This window comes from Pseudophryne corroboree, chromosome 2 (assembly GCF_028390025.1).
Source record: "Pseudophryne corroboree isolate aPseCor3 chromosome 2, aPseCor3.hap2, whole genome shotgun sequence".
In the NCBI taxonomy this organism is placed as follows: domain Eukaryota; kingdom Metazoa; phylum Chordata; class Amphibia; order Anura; family Myobatrachidae; genus Pseudophryne; species Pseudophryne corroboree.
The window spans coordinates 529,475,412-529,502,015 of NC_086445.1; the positions used below are offsets into that span (position 1 = coordinate 529,475,412).

The 26,604-nt window shown below is 44.5% G+C and overlaps 1 protein-coding gene across 3 annotated transcripts in view; it reads right to left on the minus strand.

Moving 5' to 3' along the window:
* The window catches only part of RIMS3 (regulating synaptic membrane exocytosis 3), a 249,965-nt gene that overhangs the window by 13,050 nt on the left and 210,311 nt on the right, over positions 1-26,604 (minus strand). For all 3 annotated transcript variants that reach the window (XR_010229178.1, XM_063954211.1, XM_063954212.1), the window contains exon 5: positions 14,972-15,073. Coding sequence is in view for 2 of the 3 variants with exons in the window: in XM_063954211.1 (XP_063810281.1) it covers positions 14,972-15,073 (102 nt within the window). In the remaining variant the exon portion in view is untranslated. The remainder of the gene's footprint in view (positions 1-14,971; positions 15,074-26,604) is intronic.

Sequence of the window (26,604 nt, forward strand, 5' to 3'; positions counted from 1 at the left end):
GGGGTCATTTTGATCCCAAAGTATTATTAACCTCAAAAACCATAATTTACACTCATTTTCAGTCTATTCTGAATACCTCACACCTCACAATATTATTTTTAGTCCTAAAATTTGCACCGAGGTCGCTGTGTGAGTAAGATAAGCGACCCTAGTGGCCGACACAAACACCGGGCCCATCTAGGAGTGGCACTGCAGTGTCACGCAGGATGTCCCTTCCAAAAAACCCTCCCCAAACAGCACATGACGCAAAGAAAAAAAGAGGCGCAATGAGGTAGCTGTGTGAGTAAGATTAGCGACCCTAGTGGCCGACACAAACACCGGGCCCATCTAGGAGTGGCACTGCAGTGTCACGCAGGATGGCCCTTCCAAAAAACCCTCCCCAGACAGCACATGACGCAAAGAAAAAAAGAGGCGCAATGAGGTAGCTGTGTGAGTAAGATTAGCGACCCTAGTGGCCGACACAAACACCGGGCCCATCTAGGAGTGGCACTGCAGTGTCACGCAGGATGTCCCTTCCAAAAAACCCTCCCCAAACAGCACATGACGCAAAGAAAAAAAGAGGCGCAATGAGGTAGCTGTGTGAGTAAGATTAGCGACCCTAGTGGCCGACACAAACACCGGGCCCATCTAGGAGTGGCACTGCAGTGTCACGCAGGATGTCCCTTCCAAAAAACCCTCCCCAAACAGCACATGACGCAAAGAAAAAAAGAGGCGCAATGAGGTAGCTGTGTGAGTAAGATTAGCGACCCTAGTGGCCGACACAAACACCGGGCCCATCTAGGAGTGGCACTGCAGTGTCACGCAGGATGTCCCTTCCAAAAAACCCTCCCCAAACAGCACATGACGCAAAGAAAAAAAGAGGCGCAATGAGGTAGCTGACTGTGTGAGTAAGATTAGCGACCCTAGTGGCCGACACAAACACCGGGCCCATCTAGGAGTGGCACTGCAGTGTCACGCAGGATGTCCCTTCCAAAAAACCCTCCCCAATCAGCACATGATGCAAAGAAAAAGAAAAGAAAAAAGAGGTGCAAGATGGAATTGTCCTTGGGCCCTCCCACCCACCCTTATGTTGTATAAACAAAACAGGACATGCACACTTTAACCAACCCATCATTTCAGTGACAGGGTCTGCCACACGACTGTGACTGATATGACGGGTTGGTTTGGACCCCCCCCAAAAAAGAAGCAATTAATCTCTCCTTGCACAAACTGGCTCTACAGAGGCAAGATGTCCACCTCATCTTCACCCTCCGATATATCACCGTGTACATCCCCCTCCTCACAGATTATCAATTCGTCCCCACTGGAATCCACCATCTCAGCTCCCTGTGTACTTTGTGGAGGCAATTGCTGCTGGTCAATGTCTCCGCGGAGGAATTGATTATAATTCATTTTAATGAACATCATCTTCTCCACATTTTCTGGATGTAACCTCGTACGCCGATTGCTGACAAGGTGAGCGGCGGCACTAAACACTCTTTCGGAGTACACACTTGTGGGAGGGCAACTTAGGTAGAATAAAGCCAGTTTGTGCAAGGGCCTCCAAATTGCCTCTTTTTCTTGCCAGTATAAGTACGGACTGTGTGACGTGCCTACTTGGATGCGGTCACTCATATAATCCTCCACCATTCTATCAATGTTGAGAGAATCATATGCAGTGACAGTAGACGACATGTCCGTAATCGTTGTCAGGTCCTTCAGTCCGGACCAGATGTCAGCATCAGCAGTCGCTCCAGACTGCCCTGCATCACCGCCAGCGGGTGGGCTCGGAATTCTGAGCCTTTTCCTCGCACCCCCAGTTGCGGGAGAATGTGAAGGAGGAGATGTTGACAGGTCGCGTTCCGCTTGACTTGACAATTTTGTCACCAGCAGGTCTTTCAACCCCAGCAGACCTGTGTCTGCCGGAAAGAGAGATCCAAGGTAGGCTTTAAATCTAGGATCGAGCACGGTGGCCAAAATGTAGTGCTCTGATTTCAACAGATTGACCACCCGTGAATCCTTGTTAAGCGAATTAAGGGCTGCATCCACAAGTCCCACATGCCTAGCGGAATCGCTCCGTGTTAGCTCCTCCTTCAATGCCTCCAGCTTCTTCTGCAAAAGCCTGATGAGGGGAATGACCTGACTCAGGCTGGCAGTGTCTGAACTGACTTCACGTGTGGCAAGTTCAAAGGGCATCAGAACCTTGCACAACGTTGAAATCATTCTCCACTGCACTTGAGACAGGTGCATTCCACCTACTATATCGTGCTCAATTGTATAGGCTTGAATGGCCTTTTGCTGCTCCTCCAACCTCTGAAGCATATAGAGGGTTGAATTCCACCTCGTTACCACTTCTTGCTTCAGATGATGGCAGGGCAGGTTCAGTAGTTTTTGGTGGTGCTCCAGTTTTCTGTACGTGGTGCCTGTACGCCGAAAGTGTCCCGCAATTCTTCTGGCCACCGACAGCATCTCTTGCACGCCCCTGTCGTTTTTTAAAAAATTCTGCACCACCAAATTCAAGGTATGTGCAAAACATGGGACGTGCTGGAATTGGCCCAGATTTAATGCACACACAATATTGCTGGCGTTGTCCGATGCCACAAATCCACAGGAGAGTCCAATTGGGGTAAGCCATTCCGCGATGATCTTCCTCAGTTGCCGTAAGAGGTTTTCAGCTGTGTGCGTATTCTGGAAAGCGGTGATACAAAGCGTAGCCTGCCTAGGAAAGAGTTGGCGTTTGCGAGATGCTGCTACTGGTGCCGCCGCTGCTGTTCTTGCGGCGGGAGTCCATACATCTACCCAGTGGGCTGTCACAGTCATATAGTCCTGACCCTGCCCTGCTCCACTTGTCCACATGTCCGTGGTTAAGTGGACATTGGGTACAGCTGCATTTTTTAGGACACTGGTGACTCTTTTTCTGAGGTCTGTGTACATTTTCGGTATCGCCTGCCTAGAGAAATGGAACCTAGATGGTATTTGGTACCGGGGACACAGTACCTCCAACAAGTCTCTAGTTGGCTCTGCAGTAATGATGGATACCGGAACCACGTTTCTCACCACCCAGGATGCCAAGGCCTCAGTTATCCGCTTTGCAGTAGGATGACTGCTGTGATATTTCATCTTCCTCGCAAAGGACTGTTGAACAGTCAATTGCTTACTGGAAGTAGTACAAGTGGGCTTACGACTTCCCCTCTGGGATGACCATCGACTCCCAGCGGCAACAACAGCAGCGCCAGCAGCAGTAGGCGTTACACGCAAGGATGCATCGGAGGAATCCCAGGCAGGAGAGGACTCGTCAGACTTGCCAGTGACATGGCCTGCAGGACTATTGGCATTCCTGGGGAAGGAGGAAATTGACACTGAGGGAGTTGGTGGGGTGGTTTGCGTGAGCTTGGTTACAAGAGGAAGGGATTTACTGGTCAGTGGACTGCTTCCGCTGTCACCCAAAGTTTTTGAACTTGTCACTGACTTATTATGAATGCGCTGCAGGTGACGTATAAGGGAGGATGTTCCGAGGTGGTTAACGTCCTTACCCCTACTTATTACAGCTTGACAAAGGGAACACACGGCTTGACACCTGTTGTCCGCATTTCTGGTGAAATACCTCCACACCGAAGAGCTGATTTTTTTGGTATTTTCACCTGGCATGTCAACGGCCATATTCCTCCCACGGACAACAGGTGTCTCCCCGGGTGCCTGACTTAAACAAACCACCTCACCATCAGAATCCTCCTGGTTAATTTCCTCCCCAGCGCCAGCAACACCCATATCCTCCTCATCCTGGTGTACTTCAACACTGACATCTTCAATCTGACTATCAGGAACTGGACTGCGGGTGCTCCTTCCAGCACTTGCAGGGGGCGTGCAAATGGTGGAAGGTGCATGCTCTTCACGTCCAGTGTTGGGAAGGTCAGGCATCGCAACCGACACAATTGGACTCTCCTTGTGGATTTGGGATTTCAAAGAACGCACAGTTCTTTGCGGTGCTTTTGCCAGCTTGAGTCTTTTCAGTTTTCTAGCGAGAGGCTGAGTGCTTCCATCCTCATGTGAAGCTGAACCACTAGCCATGAACATAGGCCAGGGCCTCAGCCGTTCCTTGCCACTCCGTGTGGTAAATGGCATATTGGCAAGTTTACGCTTCTCCTCCGACAATTTTATTTTAGGTTTTGGAGTCCTTTTTTTACTGATATTTGGTGTTTTGGTTTTGACATGCTCTGTACTATGCCATTGGGCATCGGCCTTGGCAGACGACGTTGCTGGCATTTCATCGTCTCGGCCATGACTAGTGGCAGCAGCTTCAGCACGAGGTGGAAGTGGATCTTGATCTTTCCCTAATTTTGGAACCTCAACATTTTTGTTCTCCATATTTTAATAGGCACAACTAAAAGGCACCTCAGGTAAACAATGGAGATGGATGGATTGGATACTAGTATACAATTATGGACGGGCTGCCGAGTGCCGACACAGAGGTAGCCACAGCCGTGAACTACCGCACTGTACTGTGTCTGCTGCTAATATATAGACTGGTTGATAAAGAGATAGTATACTCGTAACTAGTATGTATGTATAAAGAAAGAAAAAAAAACCACGGTTAGGTGGTATATACAATTATGGACGGGCTGCCGAGTGCCGACACAGAGGTAGCCACAGCCGTGAACTACCGCACTGTACTGTGTCTGCTGCTAATATATAGACTGGTTGATAAAGAGATAGTATACTCGTAACTAGTATGTATGTATAAAGAAAGAAAAAAAAACCACGGTTAGGTGGTATATACAATTATGGACGGGCTGCCGAGTGCCGACACAGAGGTAGCCACAGCCGTGAACTACCGCACTGTACTGTGTCTGCTGCTAATATATAGACTGGTTGATAAAGAGATAGTATACTCGTAACTAGTATGTATGTATAAAGAAAGAAAAAAAAACCACGGTTAGGTGGTATATACAATTATGGACGGGCTGCCGAGTGCCGACACAGAGGTAGCCACAGCCGTGAACTACCGCACTGTACTGTGTCTGCTGCTAATATATAGACTGGTTGATAAAGAGATAGTATACTCGTAACTAGTATGTATGTATAAAGAAAGAAAAAAAAAACACGGTTAGGTGGTATATACAATTATGGACGGGCTGCCGAGTGCCGACACAGAGGTAGCCACAGCCGTGAACTACCGCACTGTACTGTGTCTGCTGCTAATATATAGACTGGTTGATAAAGAGATAGTATACTCGTAACTAGTATGTATGTATAAAGAAAGAAAAAAAAACCACGGTTAGGTGGTATATACAATTATGGACGGGCTGCCGAGTGCCGACACAGAGGTAGCCACAGCCGTGAACTACCGCACTGTACTGTGTCTGCTGCTAATATATAGACTGGTTGATAAAGAGATAGTATACTCGTAACTAGTATGTATGTATAAAGAAAGAAAAAAAAACCACGGTTAGGTGGTATATACAATTATGGACGGGCTGCCGAGTGCCGACACAGAGGTAGCCACAGCCGTGAACTACCGCACTGTACTGTGTCTGCTGCTAATATATAGACTGGTTGATAAAGAGATAGTATACTCGTAACTAGTATGTATGTATAAAGAAAGAAAAAAAAACCACGGTTAGGTGGTATATACAATTATGGACGGGCTGCCGAGTGCCGACACAGAGGTAGCCACAGCCGTGAACTACCGCACTGTACTGTGTCTGCTGCTAATATATAGACTGGTTGATAAAGAGATAGTATACTCGTAACTAGTATGTATGTATAAAGAAAGAAAAAAAAACCACGGTTAGGTGGTATATACAATTATGGACGGGCTGCCGAGTGCCGACACAGAGGTAGCCACAGCCGTGAACTACCGCACTGTACTGTGTCTGCTGCTAATATATAGACTGGTTGATAAAGAGATAGTATACTCGTAACTAGTATGTATGTATAAAGAAAGAAAAAAAAACCACGGTTAGGTGGTATATACAATTATGGACGGGCTGCCGAGTGCCGACACAGAGGTAGCCACAGCCGTGAACTACCGCACTGTACTGTGTCTGCTGCTAATATATAGACTGGTTGATAAAGAGATAGTATACTCGTAACTAGTATGTATGTATAAAGAAAGAAAAAAAAACCACGGTTAGGTCACTGGTATATACAATTATGGACGGGCTGCCGAGTGCCGACACAGAGGTAGCCACAGCCGTGAACTACCGCACTGTACTGTGTCTGCTGCTAATATAGACTGGTTGATAAAGAGATAGTATACTACTAATATTATATACTGGTGGTCAGGTCACTGGTCACTAGTCACACTGGCAGTGGCACTCCTGCAGCAAAAGTGTGCACTGTTTAATTTTAATATAATATTATGTACTCCTGGCTCCTGCTATAACCTATAACTGGCACTGCAGTAGTGCTCCCCAGTCTCCCCCACAATTATAAGCTGTGTGAGCTGAGCAGTCAGACAGATATATAATATATATAGATGATGCAGCACACTGGCCTGAGCCTGAGCAGTGCACACAGATATGGTATGTATGTGACTGAGTCACTGTGTGCTGTGTATCGCTTTTTTCAGGCAGAGAACGGATTATAAATAAAAGTGGTGGTCACTGGTCACTATCAGCAAAACTCTGCACTGTACACTACTGAGTACTCCTAATGCTCCCCAAAATTAGTAAATCAAGTGTCTAAACGGAGAGGACGCCAGCCACGTCCTCTCCCTATCAATCTCAATGCACGTGTGAAAATGGCGGCGACGCGCGGCTCCTTATATAGAATCCGAGTCTCGCGATAGAATCCGAGCCTCGCGAGAATCCGACAGCGTCATGATGACATTCGGGCGCGCTCGGGTTAACCGAGCAAGGCGGGAAGATCCGAGTCGCTCGGACCCGTGAAAAAAAACAGGAAGTTCTGGCGGGTTCGGATTCAGAGAAACCGAACCCGCTCATCTCTAGTACACAGTCAGATTTCTTAGATTATCGCTCCGTGAGTACCTCCCTTTATGGAAGTGTCACGGGTATGTCAGTGAAAGCAGCTGAATTACCAAATACAGATCCACAGCCACAGAGACCATACTTATACAAAGTTGAGATGAAACCACAGAGCAGCTATAGGGTGTCACAAGTGTCGATGGTGCGCCGATGGTGGAATGTTTACAACCGCCGGCAGAGTTGCACTAAAAATGGGTGTCTCCGCGCTTGTTCTGTTCACCGCATGCTGGTGCACAAGAGGAAGACTGACATTAGCATCTGCATATTACCGTTCCCAATGAACCAACGGCGGTTGCGATTGCAGACACAGCAGCGTCCATCTCTTAATGAGGCAAATACAAGGAGGGTTCACTGCAATTGGTGGGTGATGATGATGTTCACTGAGAGAGACCAAAGGATGAAGTGCGTAGCAACAACTCAATTACTAAAGATCAATTTTTTATGTATAATAGCTTGCCTAGTGTTTAGTGAAAGGGTAATAACAGCTATGAAGTAATTGATACAGCCCTCTAAATGTATGTTATTCGTCTTCACTGAAAAGAGAGCAAGCGCAGACAGGACCAAATGTAGGATTTCTAGACGGTAGTTTCTAATTGCTTGCATGGTGAGGCCTATATAAGAAGTACTGCAGCAGTACTTGTACCATTACAGGATGGCATTAACAATATGCTACATTCTTTGAGCCATGGTTGCAAACAAGGGTCATTTGAGGCAATAGAAGAGTAAAATGGAGTCTCATTGCCCAAATGGTTGGACTGGCCATCAGATGCATGATAAATGGTACACATACCACCAGTGCCGGATTTCCCACTAGGCACGTGCCTAGGGGTGGCAACTGCTGGGGGCGGCATGGCAATTTTCCTCCCCATCAGAGAAGCTGATGTCCTCCAGGTCCGGCCGTGTAAACATTGTGCAGCAGTATAAGCAGAAGAGCCACCCGCGCATCCATTGGCAGCAGCGCGGATGCTCCTCCTTGCTCCAACGTCCTCTGTCTTTGTGCGCTTTGTGCTCCGGACCGGTTGCTGGTGTCATGTCATGTGACATGACAGCTGAGCGCGACCATCACTCAGAGAGCCTGCGTGAGTCTGCATGAGGAGCCAGCCAGGAGGACACATTACGGGAGACGCTGCAGTGTGGGCCTGTCACTGGCTCTGGCTGAGATGAAGAGGACACAAAACGGTATTCAAGAAGAAAGGATTACATTCTGCAAGTTCAAGCCCTATTGGGGGAGGGGGGTGGGTAACATTTATGGCACATAATATATGCAAGGCCGTAGCTAGGTGTCGTAATGTGTGAAAAGGGTGACTCTGCCTGCCGTAGTGTGTAAAAGGGGACTCTACCTGACGTAGTGTGTAAAACAGGGGACTCTGCCTGCCTAATGTGTAAAAACAGGGGACTCTGCCTGCCGTAATGTGTGAAAGGGGCTCTGCCTGCCGTAATATGTGAAAGGGGACTCTGCCTGCCATAATGTGTAAAAAGAGGGGACTCTGCCTAACATAATGTGTGAAAGGGACTCTGCCTGCCATACTGTGTGATAGGGACTCTACCTGCCGTAATGTGTGATAGGGGCACTACCTGGCGCAATATGTATAAGGGGCTCTTCCTGGTGTGTATAAGGGGTACTACTGTGTGGTGAAATGTGGCTCTCGGACACTACTGTGCGGTGTAATGTGAATTGGTACTATTCTGTGACCATGCACCTTCCCATGGTGCTTGGGTGGGAGGGGGGCAGCCAATATCACTGTGCCTAGGGGTGGCCTGACCCCTAAATCCAGCTCTGCATCCCACCTTTCTGACTGAGTGGCTGGTCATACCATTCAGATTGGAAGTCAACAAGAATCTCCATGTTGTTTATTTTAGTGCTGTGGATGGGATGTTTTTGCTTAGTTTTTTTTGTTTGTTTGTTTGTTTTCAACATTTTTCCCCCTCCATGTTTGGGTGGGTTAAAATCACAGTTAGTATGGATACTAGGACTATGGAGGTGATTCAGATATGATCACCGGGCTGCAAACTTTGCCGTCCTGCGTTCAGATAGTCGCTACCCCCAGGGGGAGTATAAATTCGCAGTCAAGTGTGCAATCGCATGTGTATGATGAGCTACAAAAATCCACTGTGTGCAGTCTGTGCGCAGCCCAGGACTTACTCCTACAGTGCGGTGAGAAAAGGCTGATCGGGGCCGGGGCTGACGTCAGACACCCTCCCTGAAAACGCTTGAGAATGCCTGCGTTTGTACGGACAATCCCAATAAACGCTTAGTTTCCGCTACAAACGTCCTCCTCCTGTCAATCACCTTGCGAACGCCCGTGCAATGGGATTTTTCGCACCATCCCGTCACTGACCGGCGATGCCCTTTATTGTTGTCCGACGCGCGTGCGCATTGCGGTGCATACGCATGCACAGTTAGTACCTGAACACCCGCTGTGCGAAAACGCACAGAAGCGATCCAATCTGAATCACCACCTATGTTGGATTTAAAACAGAAAAGCAGAAGATATTTTATATTATTGTACTTTTAGAATAACATCTCTTTGGGGGACATATGTATGTTTTCATTAAATATAATGTACTAAGGTACATATATGTATATGAAGCTGTGAAAAGAGCAGAGGAGTGAGCCAGTGGAGAAATTGCTAATGGCAACCAATTAGCTGCTACTTATGATTTTATAGAATGCATTTGATAAATGTACTTTGAAATTGATTGGTTGCCATGGGAAACTTCTCCACTGGCTCACTTCTCCACTGTTTTCATTGCTTCATACATGTCCGCAATGTGCTTAAAGGAATGGTAAGGATGTGTGTGTTCTGTGTTCATTACAACAGTTTTAGGTGGTCATTCAGAGTTGTTCGCTCGTTGCCGTTTTTCACAGCGCAGCAATCAAGTGAAAAATCGGCAATTATGCGCTAAGTACTTTCACACAAAACTTTGTAGTTTTACCCAAGCTCCAGCGACGTTTTTCAGTCGCTCGAGTGTTCGTAGTATGATTGACAGGAAGTGGGTGTTTCTGGGCGGCAACTCTGCGTTTTCAGGGAGTGTGCAAAAAAACGCAGGTGTGTCAGGCTAAAACGCAGGAGTGGCTGGAGAAACGGGGGAGTGGCTGGCCGAACGCAGGGCGTGTTTGTGACGTCAAACCAGGAACTAAACGGACTGAGGTGATCGCAATCTAGGAGTAGGTCTGGAGCTACTCAGAAACTTCACAAATTTTTTTAGTAGCAATTTTGCTACTCTTTCGTTCGCAATTCTGCTAAGCTAAGATACACTCCCAGAGGGCGGCGGCGAACAACTCGGAATGAGGTCCTTAGTTGGGTGTGATTATATGGACTGTCTTTAATTTTAATTGAAATCACTGTTTCTACAGAGTTGTGTCACATGACATTGGACATTGGACAAGCACTGTTAATAACAATTATAATTACATTTTTGATGATGAAGATAATAATAATAACAATAAGAAAAAAAAACAACAACATTAAACCATCAACCAACCACTGAACTAGAAAGCTCAAACTGATTATTGCTATATGGGCATAGGTGTGCGCAGCACGTTTCATTAGGGGGTGCACTGTTGGAGGGGTGTGTCTAGCACCGCCTTTTGGGCGTGTCTAGCACCATCTATTGACGGTCAACGTAATATAAAATATCCACCTTTGTACCAATCCTAATAAAGCAGATACATTGTCAGATATTGTGGTGTGCACCAAACAAACACCCCTGATAGCACTCACTGCAATTACACTGCTCCTCCTCAGCCTGGTCTGGCTCCCCCTCTCTTTCCCCTGCAAGCTGCAGTCACTCACTGACACTGAGTCACAGACTAGTTACTGCTGCTGCTGGAAAAACGCGTTACGTGTCAATGCTGCTGCCGACCGCCTGACAGTATTGAATTTGTCTTCCTAAGAGGAACGCTGGCTGCATGCTGCTCCTCATCAGTGGCTGACGTTGGCATAGAATAGGAGAGAGGTGGGCGTGTGACGGGTGGGCGTGCGAGCAGCATGATGTCATCACGTCACATCACGCTGTTTTTGTACATTGAGGTGGAGGCGGGAGTATGAAAGCCGGTGGCAGTGGCATCCTTGATTAACCCAGGCGTCCAGTCAGTAATGCAGTCCTGACAGGGTGCATTAATCAGCCTGCTCAGCGATCGTTGCATCAGGCATGTGAGATCGGATTGCCGGACATTAGGGTCTGCCTGTGCGCACCAGGCACCCCCCCTGCGCACGCCTATGTATATGGGGGTATTCAATTTGTACCAAGTTTTCAGACAATCGGAAAACCAGCACTAATTCGACCGTTTGCTATTCTATTGTGGGCATTTTCGACAGGTTTTTGCTCCATTTTCACCATGCCTTTTCAATGTTTTTTTTTGTCAAATTGGCATGACCGAAAAGGGACCAAAAAAACGTTAGAAAACGCCCACAAATTCGCCAATACACATGGATTGGCGAATTTGCCGCCAGTTTGTACCCGGCGGGATTTTTCGGCAAGTCGAAAATTCAGGCTGTGTGAATAGGTCGAATGTGAATTCGACCTGCAAACTGGCGAATAGTGAAATTTTTTCGACTTGAATACCCTCCATGATGGGAATACCAGTAGTGTGTAGTTCCCTTTCTAATGATAATTCAGCACGGAACTTGTGCCTCTTCTAGTGGATTTGGGGGGACAAACTAATGGTACGTCCACTGCCTGCTAGAGGTTGAAAGAAATATGGGGGTCTGGGTATTATTATTATTATTATTATTATTATTAACTTTTATTTATAAGGCATCACAAAGTGGCCATAGATCCGCACAGAGTGGCAAATAAACGTTTCACAAATAATAAGTACCACAACGTAAGTACAGTACGTAGCATAGGTACCAAACATTACAAGAACACCGGACAGGGAAGATGAGGTAACAGGGGCAAACATAGGGAAACTCACTAGTAGGAGCATGCAGTGGTGAGTCACATGTGGGAATTACTACCATTCCTCAATGACCATGTACCTATCATATACGTGAGCAAAGATAGAGAGGGGCATTGGTAATGCAAGAGAAAAACAGGACTGGCCAGGACCTTGCCTGTGAGAGCTTACATACTAAGGGGAGAGGGTGAACAGATAGACGGCGAACTGGAAAGGATACATCGAGGGAAGAGACTCAAGTTATGAGGAAAGTTTGTAGGCTTTGATGAAAAGGCACATTTTAATGTGTTACACTGGTAGAGAGTATGACTGGCCGGAACCATATTGGAGACAAACATGAATGAATAATTAGGACAGATTAATTAGGAAAATTAATAAGTAGGGCTTTTGGAGCAACAACTTGCCATCAATGAAATGCCTACACACATGTAGACACATGGCCAGGCAAGGAATACAATGGCTTTATAACCCTTTCCAGACTGATATTTCAATAACTATCCTTTTCATCTCTTCCGGAATTTATTTTGATCAGGGCATACTGTGCTGTTTGATGAGACCTTTTAGCCAACTTCACACTGCTGGAAAGATTCTATTTATGTTTAGATTTAACAAGGCTGGCATTAATCAAACCTGATTGTGTCTAATTTAGTTGAACCCAATTGGATTCAATTTTAGATGAATGTGTAACTGACGGGACAATAACTATTTCACACAATGTAAGTATGTGTAGGATTTTGTTTTCCTTCAATAAATGAAATGGTCATTTAAAATTGTATCTTTTTTGTTTACTCATGTTGTCTTTTCCTTATATTCATGTTTGTTTAAAGATCTGAAACAATCAAGTGTGACCAATATGGAAACATAAAATAAATCAGAAAGAGGGCAAACAAAAACTTTTCCATGCCACTGTAGTTCTTCATACTGGGACATAATATCTAGAGAACCTGGTTCCCTAGCAACGTTGCATTATACAGTATTAGGTAATCTGTGACTCTCCAGGGGGAGACAGAAGGCAGAGAGGAATGAGCAGGGGTTAGAGAAAGAGCAGTTCTTCCCCTGTCTCCTTTCTGACAGGTGCCATTATTGTGATACAGTAAAGGACAGCAAAAAATGTTTACTGCACTGTACTGAAATTGGGTAATGGTGTCTAGCAGGTAGGTGGTTGCCATGACATCACTACACCTACCTTCACTATTAGTTTGGGTAAACTGATTTATAATTTAAAAAAAATATCTAACATTATGCATAAATAGTATAATAAATTAATAAAATGAGTTTCCTTCAACTAAGATAATGGGACATATGTAACAGGGTCAGAGTTTGCCAGAGGTGCGAGATGCTGGACGACCCTATGACATTTTTTTAAAGTGTCAGTCATTTATAAAGGCATGGTTTTGCCTTGTAAATGATTGCCTCTTCAAACGTGGTGACAACACTGTCGTAATCACAAGCCAGGAGATTCATGGAAGATCATTGTGAATGCCAAATTGTTTTCTCACAAATATTTAAAATGCCCGCTCTAATATATATTGTAAACGCCTGCACATCTTATTACCATGTGCCATGAATGTGCACTATACATAGCAAAACACTGCATCCCATAAGAGAAAACAATACACCCACACATTATCTGAGTTCCAAAGCTCATTGATGTATATATTTGTTATTAAAAGGATATGGATTCAATATATTACAAAGTACAGTATACCTATAGTTACATGGTTACACTCACACAGTAAGCAGTTAAAACATACAGTTACATGCCATCATACAATACCATTCCCTCAATGTATCTTATCTCTCTCTCTCTCTCTCTCTCTGTAAAGTAATGCTGGGACTCCATCTTTCTCTGAGACCAAAACAGGAACTGCCCTCCTGTGTGATCAGCAAGTGTTATCTAGTTTTTGGGGGAGGGATTCATGATGAGTCACTAGTCTCTTTGTATATGCTAATCAGGTTCAGCCTTGAAGACATCCAAAGGGCTGGCCTGAGTTTCCTGTCCACCACCTGTTTGGAATATCTATTGTTCTAATAAAAGTGATTTAAGCTTTTATACATGTAATCATAATTATCCGCTGCAATGTCCCACAACTTCACAACAAGCATCAAATGAAACTACACATCAATCTGGTTGCTTCAATAGTAAACATGACCGATCTATCTTGTTTCGTTCAAATACACATACATGACACCACTCCATCATATACAATTCTAAATCATCATGATGTCTGGCGCTTGATACCACCACAATTATGTACTGCATGAAATAAGTGTCGAATCCATCTCTGTGGCATGTCCGTGTAAATGCGGGTGTTACCATATATTGCTGTGCTTGCTGCGCGTATTTGCAAGTATAGCGACTTATATGTGTGTAGTTTGTATGTTTTTATGTAATTTTTTTTTACTTCGACATCATCAACATTTATAAGATTCCACAAAACTCAACAGTGGCAGTTGCGTAACTATAATATTTCACAGGCATTAAGGTGTGTGGCATATTGTTAATGGGCTTTATGGTGTGTGGTATAATATGTCAAGGGCATTACAGTGTGTGGTATAATGTGTAATGGGCATTATGGTTTGTGGTGTAATGTGAAATGGGCATTGCGGTGTGTGGCATAATGTGCAAAGGGCATTACTATAAGGAGGAAAAATTACAAATAATGTAAGGGGTATGAATCAGGATTTTTTTTTTCTGTGGTAGTCAATGTCTGGGTGTGCAGGTTGCAAAACTGGGGTATAAGTAGTTTTTCCTGCAATGCCACAACCCTTGCACTGAGGCCACACCCCTTTATGATAAAGCCACACACCCCTGTTCTGCAGCGTGCACACCTGCAGCACGCACTGAATCTTTAATTTTTTAAATGGCAATTGGAATGGGGGGGCGGGGTCGCTGTACAGTGGGTATAAAAAAGTCAAACACAATAACAAATCGTACATGAAATCGTACATGAAACTGAGAACATACAAAGTTGAAGAATAAGGTGCAGTGTGAGACAGACGGTAGATCAGGATTCTGCCTCCTACAGTTTACATTAAATGTAAAACATTATCACATGCAATTGCTTATGCTTACTTCTTACGACATGAGGACTTAATTTACCTGGAATTGTTTTGGACCCTGGTTTTGGAGTAAGACCTCGTGCCTGGATTATTTCAACCTCAAGCTGACCATTCCGGTCTAGCATCCCAATATTCACATCCCCTGAAAAGCAAACAGCAAAATAAAACTAAATAAAAGACAGACTAATATTGTTAATGTTACCAAACTGCTGCCAGTTCAGATTGTGGCTTGATGAATCATAAAAGTAACAATACATGCACACGTGTTCAAAGGAGCATAGGTAATTGGCGGGAGTAACTGTGACTATCTTATGGTATCCAAATGCTAATCGTTGAATTGTGTCTGAGCAATGTTATCTATAGACATACACCAGGTTGGATACTTACAGAAATCCACTGATTAACCAATTTGCGGTGCAGAGTATTGCAGAAAATTAATCTACCATTTATAGATTTTGATGCTGGTGGGTGTAGTGGTCATTCACTGTGACTCTCACGAGTGATTATTGTGCTGCGCACAGCAAAGAGGAAAGGGTTTGACTGTAAGCTGCGTGCCATGTAACTACCTCTGTCCTTACGTACTGCACAACGCTAAGACTTAAGGGCTTTATTTAGTAAAAAGCGGAAAACAGTTTGAAACATACCTCTTATTTTCGTGGCATATTTTAACACCTCTTTAATGAAAAATTCAAGCTGGGGCAGACCTTGCGCTAAAGTTGTGTCCCGCCAAAGTCCCAAGAGACCAGCTTCTGTCTCTGGTACCCTCATGGCTGCTTGTCCAGGATCCTAGCTGCTGTGTGCCGGGAAAGGGCAGGGATCCTGGAGTGGTAGCCGGCTGCGTGCATGGCTGCTACTGCAGGGGGGGTGGCGGCGGGCGGACGAAACGGCACTGCTGTGTGCTGGAAGGGGGGGCTGAGTGTGCAGTTGGCAGCTGTACCCTAGAGGAGTGGGAGCTGGGGGAGTGTGCAGTCAGCAGTTGTGAACTCAAACGACTTGCTGGCAGCGCCTAAATAGGTAGACCCTAATTGCAGTCACACCTGAGCGCTGCCGAAAAAGGCACTGTGCATGTGCCTATGGACACAACAATAGAGAAAGAAAAACGGCTGCGCTTGGGGTGTTGCAAATAGATGTAAATAGTGAAGAGTTGACAATCTATATAAAATAATTTATTATAATATAAAATACATCAACAAGGAATGAAATTAATCATATATAAAAGGATTAATGATTATACTCTAAAACACCGTTATATAGACACACAGTATCAAACCGAAGCTTGTATTTAGAATCCCCCTGATTCAGGGTGTAAAATTGATATTCTCTGAGGTTGTAACAATAATGTAACTAAATAGTTACAGTTTTACTCTCTGCAGTGTGTTGTGACTAGAAGTATGTAGAAACAACAGAACTTTTTCTCCAATAATTGGAGAGGGAAAGAGGGCCCAGCGGTCAAGTATGCAATGAACAGTATACAATGTTACCTCTCCTAGGAGCTGATGTTACCGAGCGTCCTCGGTAAGGTCCTGTATAAAGCCCACAGTGCGATACTAGGTAGAGTAGTTCAATAAGGAAATAGTTATCCAAGTTTGCTCCTGAGCCTGTAAGTCCCGGATGTAGGACTGTTGCCAGTGTATTCCCTAGGGCTGGTGGAAATCCTTTTAGTGCCCTAAGCGTAGGGAATACCACATCTTCCAGGACATCAAAGGAGCACACGCTGTAGCCACTAATTGCGGAGAAAATTAGCAGGTGTAGCATTAACCGGAGCCGTTGCTGGCACTGGATTGATGGAGACTGAAGTGCTGTCCCACGGCCAATTAGCAGGTGTAGCATTAACCGGAGCCGGAGCTGGCACTGGATTGATGGAGACTAAAGCGCTGTCCCACGGCCAATTAGCCGTTTAGATGATACAAGCTGGCGTCTCACTGTCAGATGTTACCATCAGAGAATACGGACTGGCGTTGTCCCGCTGTCAGACACAGCCGTCAGATGATATATGCTGGCACTGTCCCGTGGCCAATTGCAGCCGTCAGACAATGTAGGCTGGTGCCGTGCAGAGACCGTATTGGAATCACCATGCAGATAAAAGAATCTCCGCTGTCGGCAGGTTCCTTAGAGCTGTGATGCCGGTGAGTTAGAGTCAGAAGGGAGGAGACTAACGCGTTTTGTCACGATTAACGTGGCTTTTTCAAAGGAATGTCACGTTAATCGTGACGAACCGCGTTAGGCTCCGCGTTAGGTGCTGGGGAAACCAATTGCTTTTTTTCTTGCTCAGAAATACCCCTTCCTTTCGAGCACCTGAATGATATCACTAAGCTAATTGAGCATTTACCAATCTATATGTCTGTTGTGAGAGGCAGAGAGGTTCCTGCATTAGGAGGAGGTGCAGGCCCTGACATGCCACATGGAGCATTATGGGGTTGCTCCAAGGTAGGTAGCTCTTAGCTTAGACATATTTTAGTAAGGAGCCATTATCATGTGGCTCCTTGCTGGTTAATATTAGACCCAGATTGGGGTAATGGAGGTGTGGTGCCTCTGGACTGGCTGAGCTGGGTGGCTTTAGTGTGGCATACCTTTACATTCTATTAACACTTTTCACTTATTAATTTTCTAACACTATTTCTCTATTTTAATTACATTTCATGTTTGTATCACCCTCTCTATAGCTTCGGCTTCCTAAATACTAATTTATTAACACTATAGTTTTTTACACTGGTATGCCGCGCTGGGCTTTCTGGCTCATTCTGGTGTTTTGGGGTGCCACACCCTGCACCTAGATATAGCGCTAGGGACCCCAAATATACAGAGAGGCCTTGATGCGGCTTTGGGGCTTAACCACACATTTGCGCAAATATGTGTAACGAAGATCTCTGAATTCTATTATCATGTGGGATTTATATCTGGTTACTGTTATCATTCAGGGTGCTGGGGAAACCAATTGCTTTTTTTCTTGCTCAGAAATACCCCTTCCTTTCGAGCACCTGAATGATATCACTAAGCTAATTGAGCATTTACCAATCTATATGTCTGTTGTGAGAGGCAGAGAGGTTCCTGCATTAGGAGGAGGTGCAGGCCCTGACATGCCACATGGAGCATTATGGGGTTGCTCCAAGGTAGGTAGCTCTTAGCTTAGACATATTTTAGTAAGGAGCCATTATCATGTGGCTCCTTGCTGGTTAATATTAGACCCAGATTGGGGTAATGGAGGTGTGAGGTGTGGTGCCTCTGGACTGGCTGAGCTGGATGGCTTTAGTGTGGCATACCTTTACATTCTATTAACACTTTTTACTTATTAATTTTCTAACACTATTTCTCTATTTTAATTACATTTCATGTTTGTATCACCCTCTCTATAGCTTCGGCTTCCTAAATACTAATTTATTAACACTATAGTTTTTTACACTGGTATGCCGCGCTGGGCTTTCTGGCTCATTCTGGTGTTTTGGGGTGCCACACCCTGCACCTAGATATAGCGCTAATATATACAGAGAGGCCTTGATGCGGCTTTGGGGCTTAACCACACATTTGCGCAAATATGTGTAACGAAGATCTCTGAATTCTATTATCATGTGGGATTTATATCTGGTTACTGTTATCATTCAGGGTGCTGGGGAAACCAATTGCTTTTTTTCTTGCTCAGAAATACCCCTTCCTTTCGAGCACCTGAATGATATCACTAAGCTAATTGAGCATTTACCAATCTATATGACCATTATTAATGAGGCTGTTTTAAACAGATCTACAGGTTGAGTATCCAATATCCAAATATTCTGAAATACGGAATATTCCGAAATACAGAAGAGAGTGAGATAGTGAAACCTTTGTTTTCTGATGGCTCAATGTACACACACTTTATTAAAAATATTGTATTATTACAATGAATATTACATGGAACCAAGAGCATGAACCCCCTGGAAACGAGCAGGTAATTTAAAAGTAATTAGAAGCCTTACTGTAGGGCTTAATGTGTAATGGGCATTGCAGTGGGTGGCATAATGTATCACGGTCATTGCGGTGTGTATCATAATGTGTCACAGGCATTACGGTGTGTGGTATACTATATCACGGGCATTGTGGTATGTGGTATAATGTGTCAGGGGCATTGCAGTGTGTGGCATAATGTATAACAGGGCATTGCGGTGTGTGTCAAATGTGTCACAGGCATGACGGTGTGTGGTGTACTGTAACACAGGCATTGTATGTACTTTAATGTCTCAGGGTCATTGCAGTGTGTAGCATAATGTATAACGGGCATTACGATGCGTGGCATAATGTGTCAAGGGCATTACGATGTGTGGCATAATGTGTCAAGGGCATTACGATGTGTGGCATATTGTGTAATGGGCATTATGGTGTGTGGCATAATTGTCTAAGGGCCATTGCAGTATGTGGCCTAATGTATACTGGGCATTACTATAAGGAGGAAAAATGACAAATAATGTAAGGGGCAACGCAACACCCATTTCAGCAAGGCCACGCCACCTTTTGCAGATTCATCACTTTTCTAGAGGCAGTTATGGGTGTGGGGGCGCCAGAGAATGTTTTGGCTTGGGGGAGAAAAATTTCTAGTTATGCCACTGGCAATGGGGGTCTGACAGCGTCACACCAAAATCTTGTGACCATCCCAGGCACCTACTGTCGTAATGGGTGGTGGAGGCCCAAAGCATATTGCTGCACCTGGGCCCACCACTCTCTAGTTCCGCCACTGAACCTAAACCATTCTCCATTTTTCTCTGATCTTTTTAAGTACTGCCTGTGATGGAAAGAACCTTTTATTGAAACCAAAGATACAGAGAAAAAATTGCTAGCCATTTCAAAAGAAGAAAATTGAAATTGTCTAAGATTATTTGAATTGATACTTTACTGTATAACAGACCCTGCACTGTAAAAAACATTAAGTCGACTATACTGTACCATTATCAAATTTCATAGAAAGACATAGGGGTATATGCAATTGCGGTCGAATTCCCGAAATTGTCGAATTTCGGGTCATTTTCGACCAAAAAAAAAAAATCGCCTATGCAATTCAATGCTTTCCGACCAAAAAACGGACTTTCAAAATTCGACTTTTTGAAATTCGACTTTTTGCAAATTCGACTTTTCTGCAATGATACAAGTGCTGCAATTCGACCAAAGCATATTCAATTCAAGTTTGGAAATTCGACAGCAGTGCTTTTAGACAGCAAATTCGTCATTTTCAATCCGCCACACTTTGGAGGGTGAAAACAAATAAAAAAAATTTAAACATGTTTTTTTTTTGTGTTTTTTTGGGGGGGAATAGCAGATCTATTTATATTAGAAGGGATTAGGTACTTTTTTTTTTTTTTTTGGAGGCACAAATATTATTTATATATTTTTTAAAATATTATTATTATTTTTTTTTTTATGCTGGAACGGTGAAATCATAAAAAAAAATGGCGTGGGGTCCCCCCTCCAAAGCATAACCAGCCTCGGGCTCTTCGAGCTGGTCCTGGTTCTAAAAATGCGGGGGAAAAATTGACAGGGGATCCCCCGTATTTTTAAAACCAGCACCGGGCTCTGCGCCTGGTGCTGGTGCCAAAAATACGGGGGACAAAAAGAGTAGGGGTCCCCCGTATTTTTAACACCAGCATCGGGCTCCACTAGCTGGACAGATAATGCCACAGCCGGGGGTCACTTTTATGCCGTGCCCTGCGGCCGTGGCATTAAATATCCAACTAGTCACCCCTGGCCGGGGTACCCTGGGGGAGTGGGGACCCCTTCAATCAAGGGGTCCCCCCCCCCAGCCACCCAAGGGCCAGGGGTGAAGCCCGAGGCTGTCCCCCCCCATCCAATGGGCTGCGGATGGGGGGGCTGATAGCCTTTTGTGATAATAAAAAGATATTGTTTTTTCCAGTAGTACTACAAGTCCCAGCAAGCCTCCCCCGCAAGCTGGTACTTGGAGAACCACAAGTACCAGCATGCGGGAGAAAAACGGGCCCGCTGGTACCTGTAGTACTACTGGGAAAAAAATACCCAAATAAAAACAGGACACACACACCGTCGACAGTAAAACTTTATTTCATACGTCGACACACACATACTTACCTATGTTCACACGCCGACATCGGTCCTCTTCTCCATGTAGAATCCACGGATACCTGAAAAGAAAAGATCAATATACTCACCTCAGCCATGGTCCAGAGATAAATCCACGTACTTGGCAAAAAAACAAACCGAACACCCGCTCCATGCCGGACTGAAAGGGGTCCCATGCTGACACATGGGACACCTTTCCACGAATGAGACCTGTCAGTGACAGCTGTCACAGAAAGGTCTCTAAGCCAATCAGGAAGCGCAACTTCGTTGCGCTCACCTGATTGGCTGTGCGCTGTCTGTACTGTGACAGCACATCGCAAAGCCGCTCCATTACTTTCAATGGTGGGAACTTAGCGGCTAGCGGTAAGGTCACCCGCCGGTCAGCGGCTGACCGGCGGGTGACCCCACCGCTACCCGCAAATTTCCCACCATTGAAAGTAATGGAGCGGCTTTGCGATGTGCTGTCACAGTACAGACAGCGCACAGCCAATCAGGTGAGCGCCACGGAAGTAGCGCTTCCTGATTGGCTGAAGGGACGTCAGTGACAGGAGTCACGTGATGTCCCGGCATTCGGGAGAAAGGGGTCTGATGTGAAAGCATGGGACCCCTTTCTAGTCCGGTATGGAGCGGGTTTTTGCGTGTTTTTTTTTTTAAACAAGTACGTGGATTTTACTCTCTGGACGTGGATTTATCTCTGGACGCTGGAAGGTGAGTATAATTTTTTCACAGGTACCCTCGGATCGTCGGAGACCGTGGCAGTCGGCGTGTCAACATAGGTAAGTATGTGTGTGTCGGTAGTGTGTAATAAAGTTTTACTATCAAGGTGTGTGTGTCCTGTTTTTATTTGGGTATTTTTTCCCCAGTAGTACTACAGGTACCAGCGGACCCGTTTTTCTCCCGCATGCTGGTACTTGTGGTTCTCCAAGTACCAGCTTGCGGGGGAGGCTTGCTGGGACTTGTAGTGCTGCTGGAAAAAACAATATCTTTTTATTATCACAAAAGGCTATCAGCCCCCCCATCCGCAGCCCATTGGATGGGGGGGGCAGCCTCGGGCTTCACCCCTGGCCCTTGGGTGGCTGGGGGGGGGGACCCCTTGATTGAAGGGGTCCCCACTCCCCCAGGGTACCCCGGCCAGGGGTGACTAGTTGGATATTTAATGCCACGGCCGCAGGGCACGGCATAAAAGTGACCCCCGGCTGTGGCATTATCTGTCCAGCTAGTGGAGCCCGATGCTGGTGTTAAAAATACGGGGGACCCCTACTCTTTTTGTCCCCCGTATTTTTGGCACCAGCACCAGGCGCAGAGCCCGGTGCTGGTTTTAAAAATACGGGGGATCCCCTGTCAATTTTTCCCCCGCATTTTTAGAACCAGGACCAGCTCGAAGAGCCCGAGGCTGGTTATGCTTTGGAGGGGGGACCCCACGCCATTTTTTTTTATGATTTCACCGTTCCAGCATAAAAAAAAAAAAAATATTTTAAAAAATATATAAATAATATTTGTGCCTCCAAAAAAAAAAAAAAAAAGTACCTAATCCCTTCTAATATAAATAGATCTGCTATTCCCCCCCAAAAAAACACAAAAAAAACATGTTTAAAATTTTTTTATTTGTTTTCACCCTCCAAAGTGTGGCGGATTGAAAATGACGAATTTGCTGTCTAAAAGCACTGCTGTCGAATTTCCAAACTTGAATTGAATATGCTTTGGTCGAATTGCAGCACTTGTATCATTGCAGAAAAGTCGAATTTGCAAAAAGTCGAATTTCAAAAAGTCGAATTTTGAAAGTCCGTTTTTTGGTCGGAAAGCATTGAATTGCATAGGCAATTTTTTTTTTTGGTCGAAAATGACCCGAAATTCGACAATTTCGGGAATTCGACCGCAATTGCATATACCCCATAGAAACATATGTAGCAGCAAATAATACATTTAACTTATATACATTAAAAAATCAAATATTTGATTTACAAATTTCTGAATGGCTCTAATACTTTTGGCCTAGGATAGACACTTGAAAGAGATTACAAGATATGCTGGGGTTTTTTTTGTCATATTCATTAATGTATGTGTGAAGAGATATGGTTATCTTAGGACATATTACCAATCTTAATTTTTATGGTAGGTTATAAGTCTACCCCACACAGACTGAGTTCATTCCACTCAGAGGTCTGAAAGGGATGTCTGGGGTAGTTTGTTAGAATGTATGTCAGTTTTTCCATATATGCACTGGGCCCTTGTATGGCTCACCTCCCACAGTGTAACCTTCGAAGTGCGCCCAACATGGCTGCCTCATCTGGTACGCTTGTGGATGGGATGAAAAATACATGGACCTGGTGGTTTTGTTGGAACCCTACTCTGAACTTTAGGACTCTGAAATCACCCCCGTTGTGTGTCATCTCTTCTAGGGGTAGGCTTTTCCACCCTGGGTAATCCTACACTGTGAACCCAAGATGGCTGCTGCACCTGGTACCTTGTGAGGGTGGAATACACAACCCTTAGAAGTTATTACCAAAAATGCCTACACTAGTCATGCATTACGCTTTCTGTGTGCTTAAAGTTTTCTTTTATGTCTGTGTGGCTTATCTATTGCTATATTACTTAAATCTTCTGTATTACGTGCATTGTTTTTGATGTCTGTAAAGCGCCTTGAGTCCTGTTGGAGAAAGAGCGCTATATAAATAAAATTATTATTTATTATTATTATTATTATTATTAAATGATCTTCAGGCTGTGTGTATAAAGGGCGTAATTCCAAGTTGATCGCAGGAGGATTTTTGTTAGCAGTTGGGCAAAACCATGTGCACTGCAGGGGAGGCAGATATAACATGTGCAGAAAGATTTGGGTGGGTTATTTTATTTCTGTGCAGGGTAAATACTGGCTGCTTTATTTTTACACTGCAATTTAGATTGCAGATTGAACACACCCCACCCAAATCTATCTCTCTCTGCACATGTTATATCTGCCTCCCTTGCAGTGCACATGGTTTTGCCCAACTGCTAACAAAAATTATGCTGCGATAAACTTGGAATTACCCCCAAAGTGTATATGAAACATAAATGAATTGTGTGAATGTACACACACTTTGTTTAATGCACAAAGTTATAAAAAATATTGGCTAAAATGACCTTCAGGCTGTGTGTATAAGGTGTATATGAAACATAAATGCATTCTGTGCTTAGAGTTGGGTCCCATCGCCATGATATCTCATTATGGTATGCAATTATTCCAAAGTACAGCAAAATCTCATGTCCAAAATACTTCTGGTCCCAAGCATTTTGGATAAGGGATACTGAACCTGTAATACACACAGTAGGGTGGATCGCCTTCAATATAAGCCAAGTATAAGAATTAAGAAAATAAAGCATGCTATCATTTAACATTGGGGTATCCTACAAATGGACCCTGTCCTTGTCCTTAAAGCTATCCTTCCTAACAAACCAATTATGTTCAGAAAGGCTACAAACCATAAAGACATATTGGCACCAAGTATTACCCAAGTACGCACATAATTAATTTATAAAGTGCGTACGGTCCTATAAATGTGGACACTGTAATATGTGTAAACATATTAGAAGGACCTTCACCAATTATGATATTTCTGTATCACATAACATTAAGCAATTTATTAATTGCAATACTTGTTCTGTTATTTGTTGGAATGCACATGTGGTCTCAAATACTGTATGTGGGTAAGACTAAATGAAGTCCCAAATTGAGAATACAGGAGCATGTGCGAAATATTAAGCATAAACTTGAAAGACACTCAGTCTCAAGACACTATAAGGAACAGCATGATTGTAATACAGAACATTTAACTTTTAAACCCACTGAACATGCAACATTAGGCACTAGAGGGGGAAATCCTTCACTTAGACTTGCACAAAAGGAAATGTTTGGGATTTTTGAGCTAAATACAATGGTGCCAAATGGGTTGAATGAATGTTATAATAAAACAGACCCATTCTATAAAGGAACATCTACTGTATATATATTTAAAATTACAGGTTTTAAGCTGTTGTCTATTTATTGCATGATAAAATTTTCAAGAATTGGTATATTTTATGGTTTATTATTGAATTAATAGGATTTTAGTACCTACCGGTAAATCCTTTTCTCCTAGTCCTTAGGGGATGCTGGGGACTCCAAAAGGACCATGGGGTATAGACGGGATCCGCAGGAGCTTGGGCACAATGAAAAGACATAACCTGGGTGTGAACTGGCTCCTCCCTCTATGCCCCTCCTCCAGACCTCAGTTATAGGAACTGTGCCCAGGAGAGACGGACATTTCGAGGAAAGGATTTTTGTTTAAACTAAGGGCTACAAACATACCAGCCCACACCACAAACACACCGTACAACCGGAGTAACAGTAAACCAGATAACAGTATGAATTAACAACAGCAACAAGCTGAAAACAATAAATACACCACCCGTGTATAAACTAATTTAACCAGCAAGAAAACACTGCAAGTAATAGTCCGCACTGGGATGGGCGCCCAGCATCCTCTACAGACTAGGAGAAAAGGATTTACCGGTAGGTACTAAAATCCTATTTTCTCTTACGTCCTAGAGGATGCTGAGGACTCCAAAAGGACCATGGGGTTTATACCAAAGCTCCAGACCGGGCGGGAGAGTGCGGACGACTCTGCAGCACCGACTGAGCAAACGCAAGGTTCTCATCAGCCAGGGTATCAAACTTATAGAACTTAGCAAAAGTGTTTGAACCCGACCAAGTAGCTGCTCGGCAAAGCTGTAAAGCCGAGACGCCTCGGGCAGCTGCCCAAGATGAGCCCACTTTCCTGGTAGAATGGGCTTTTACTGACTTCGGCACTGGTAGCCCGGCCGAAGAATGAGCCTGCTGAATCGTACTACAAATCCAGCGTGCAATAGTCTGTTTTGAAGCAGGATGACCAATCTTGTTGGAAGCATACAGGACAAACAGCGCCTCAGTTTTCCTGGCAACAGCCGTTCTGGTGACGTAGATCTTCAAAGCTCTCACAACATCCAGAGACTTTGGAACCGCCACAGCATCCGTAGCCACCGGCATCACAATAGGCTGGTTAATATGAAATGAAGAAACCACCTTCGGCAGAAATTGTTGACGAGTCCTCAATTCCACCCTATCCGAATGAAAAATCAAGTACGGGCTCTTATGAGATAAGGCCGCCAACTCTGACACTCGCCTGGCAGCCGCCAGCGCCAACAGCATGACTACCTTCCAAGTGAGAAATTTCAACTCAACCTTACGCAAAGGTTCAAACCAGGAAGACATGAGAAACTGTAAGACCACATCAAGATCCCATGGAGCTACAGGAGGCACAAACGGAGGATTGATATGCATTACTCCTTTCACAAAAGTCTGCACCTTTTGGAGGACAGCCAATTCTTTTTGAAAGAAAATAGACAAAGCCGAAATCTGTACTTTGATGGAGCCTAATTTCAGGCCTGCATCTACACCTGCCTGCAAAAAGTGGAGAAAGCGACCCAAGTGAAAATCTTCCGCAGGAGCCATTTTAGACTCACACCAGGAAACATACTTTCTCCAAATACGGTGATAATGTTTCGCCATAACCTCCTTCCTAGCCTTAATGAGAGTGGGAATGACCTCCCCGGGAATACCTTTAC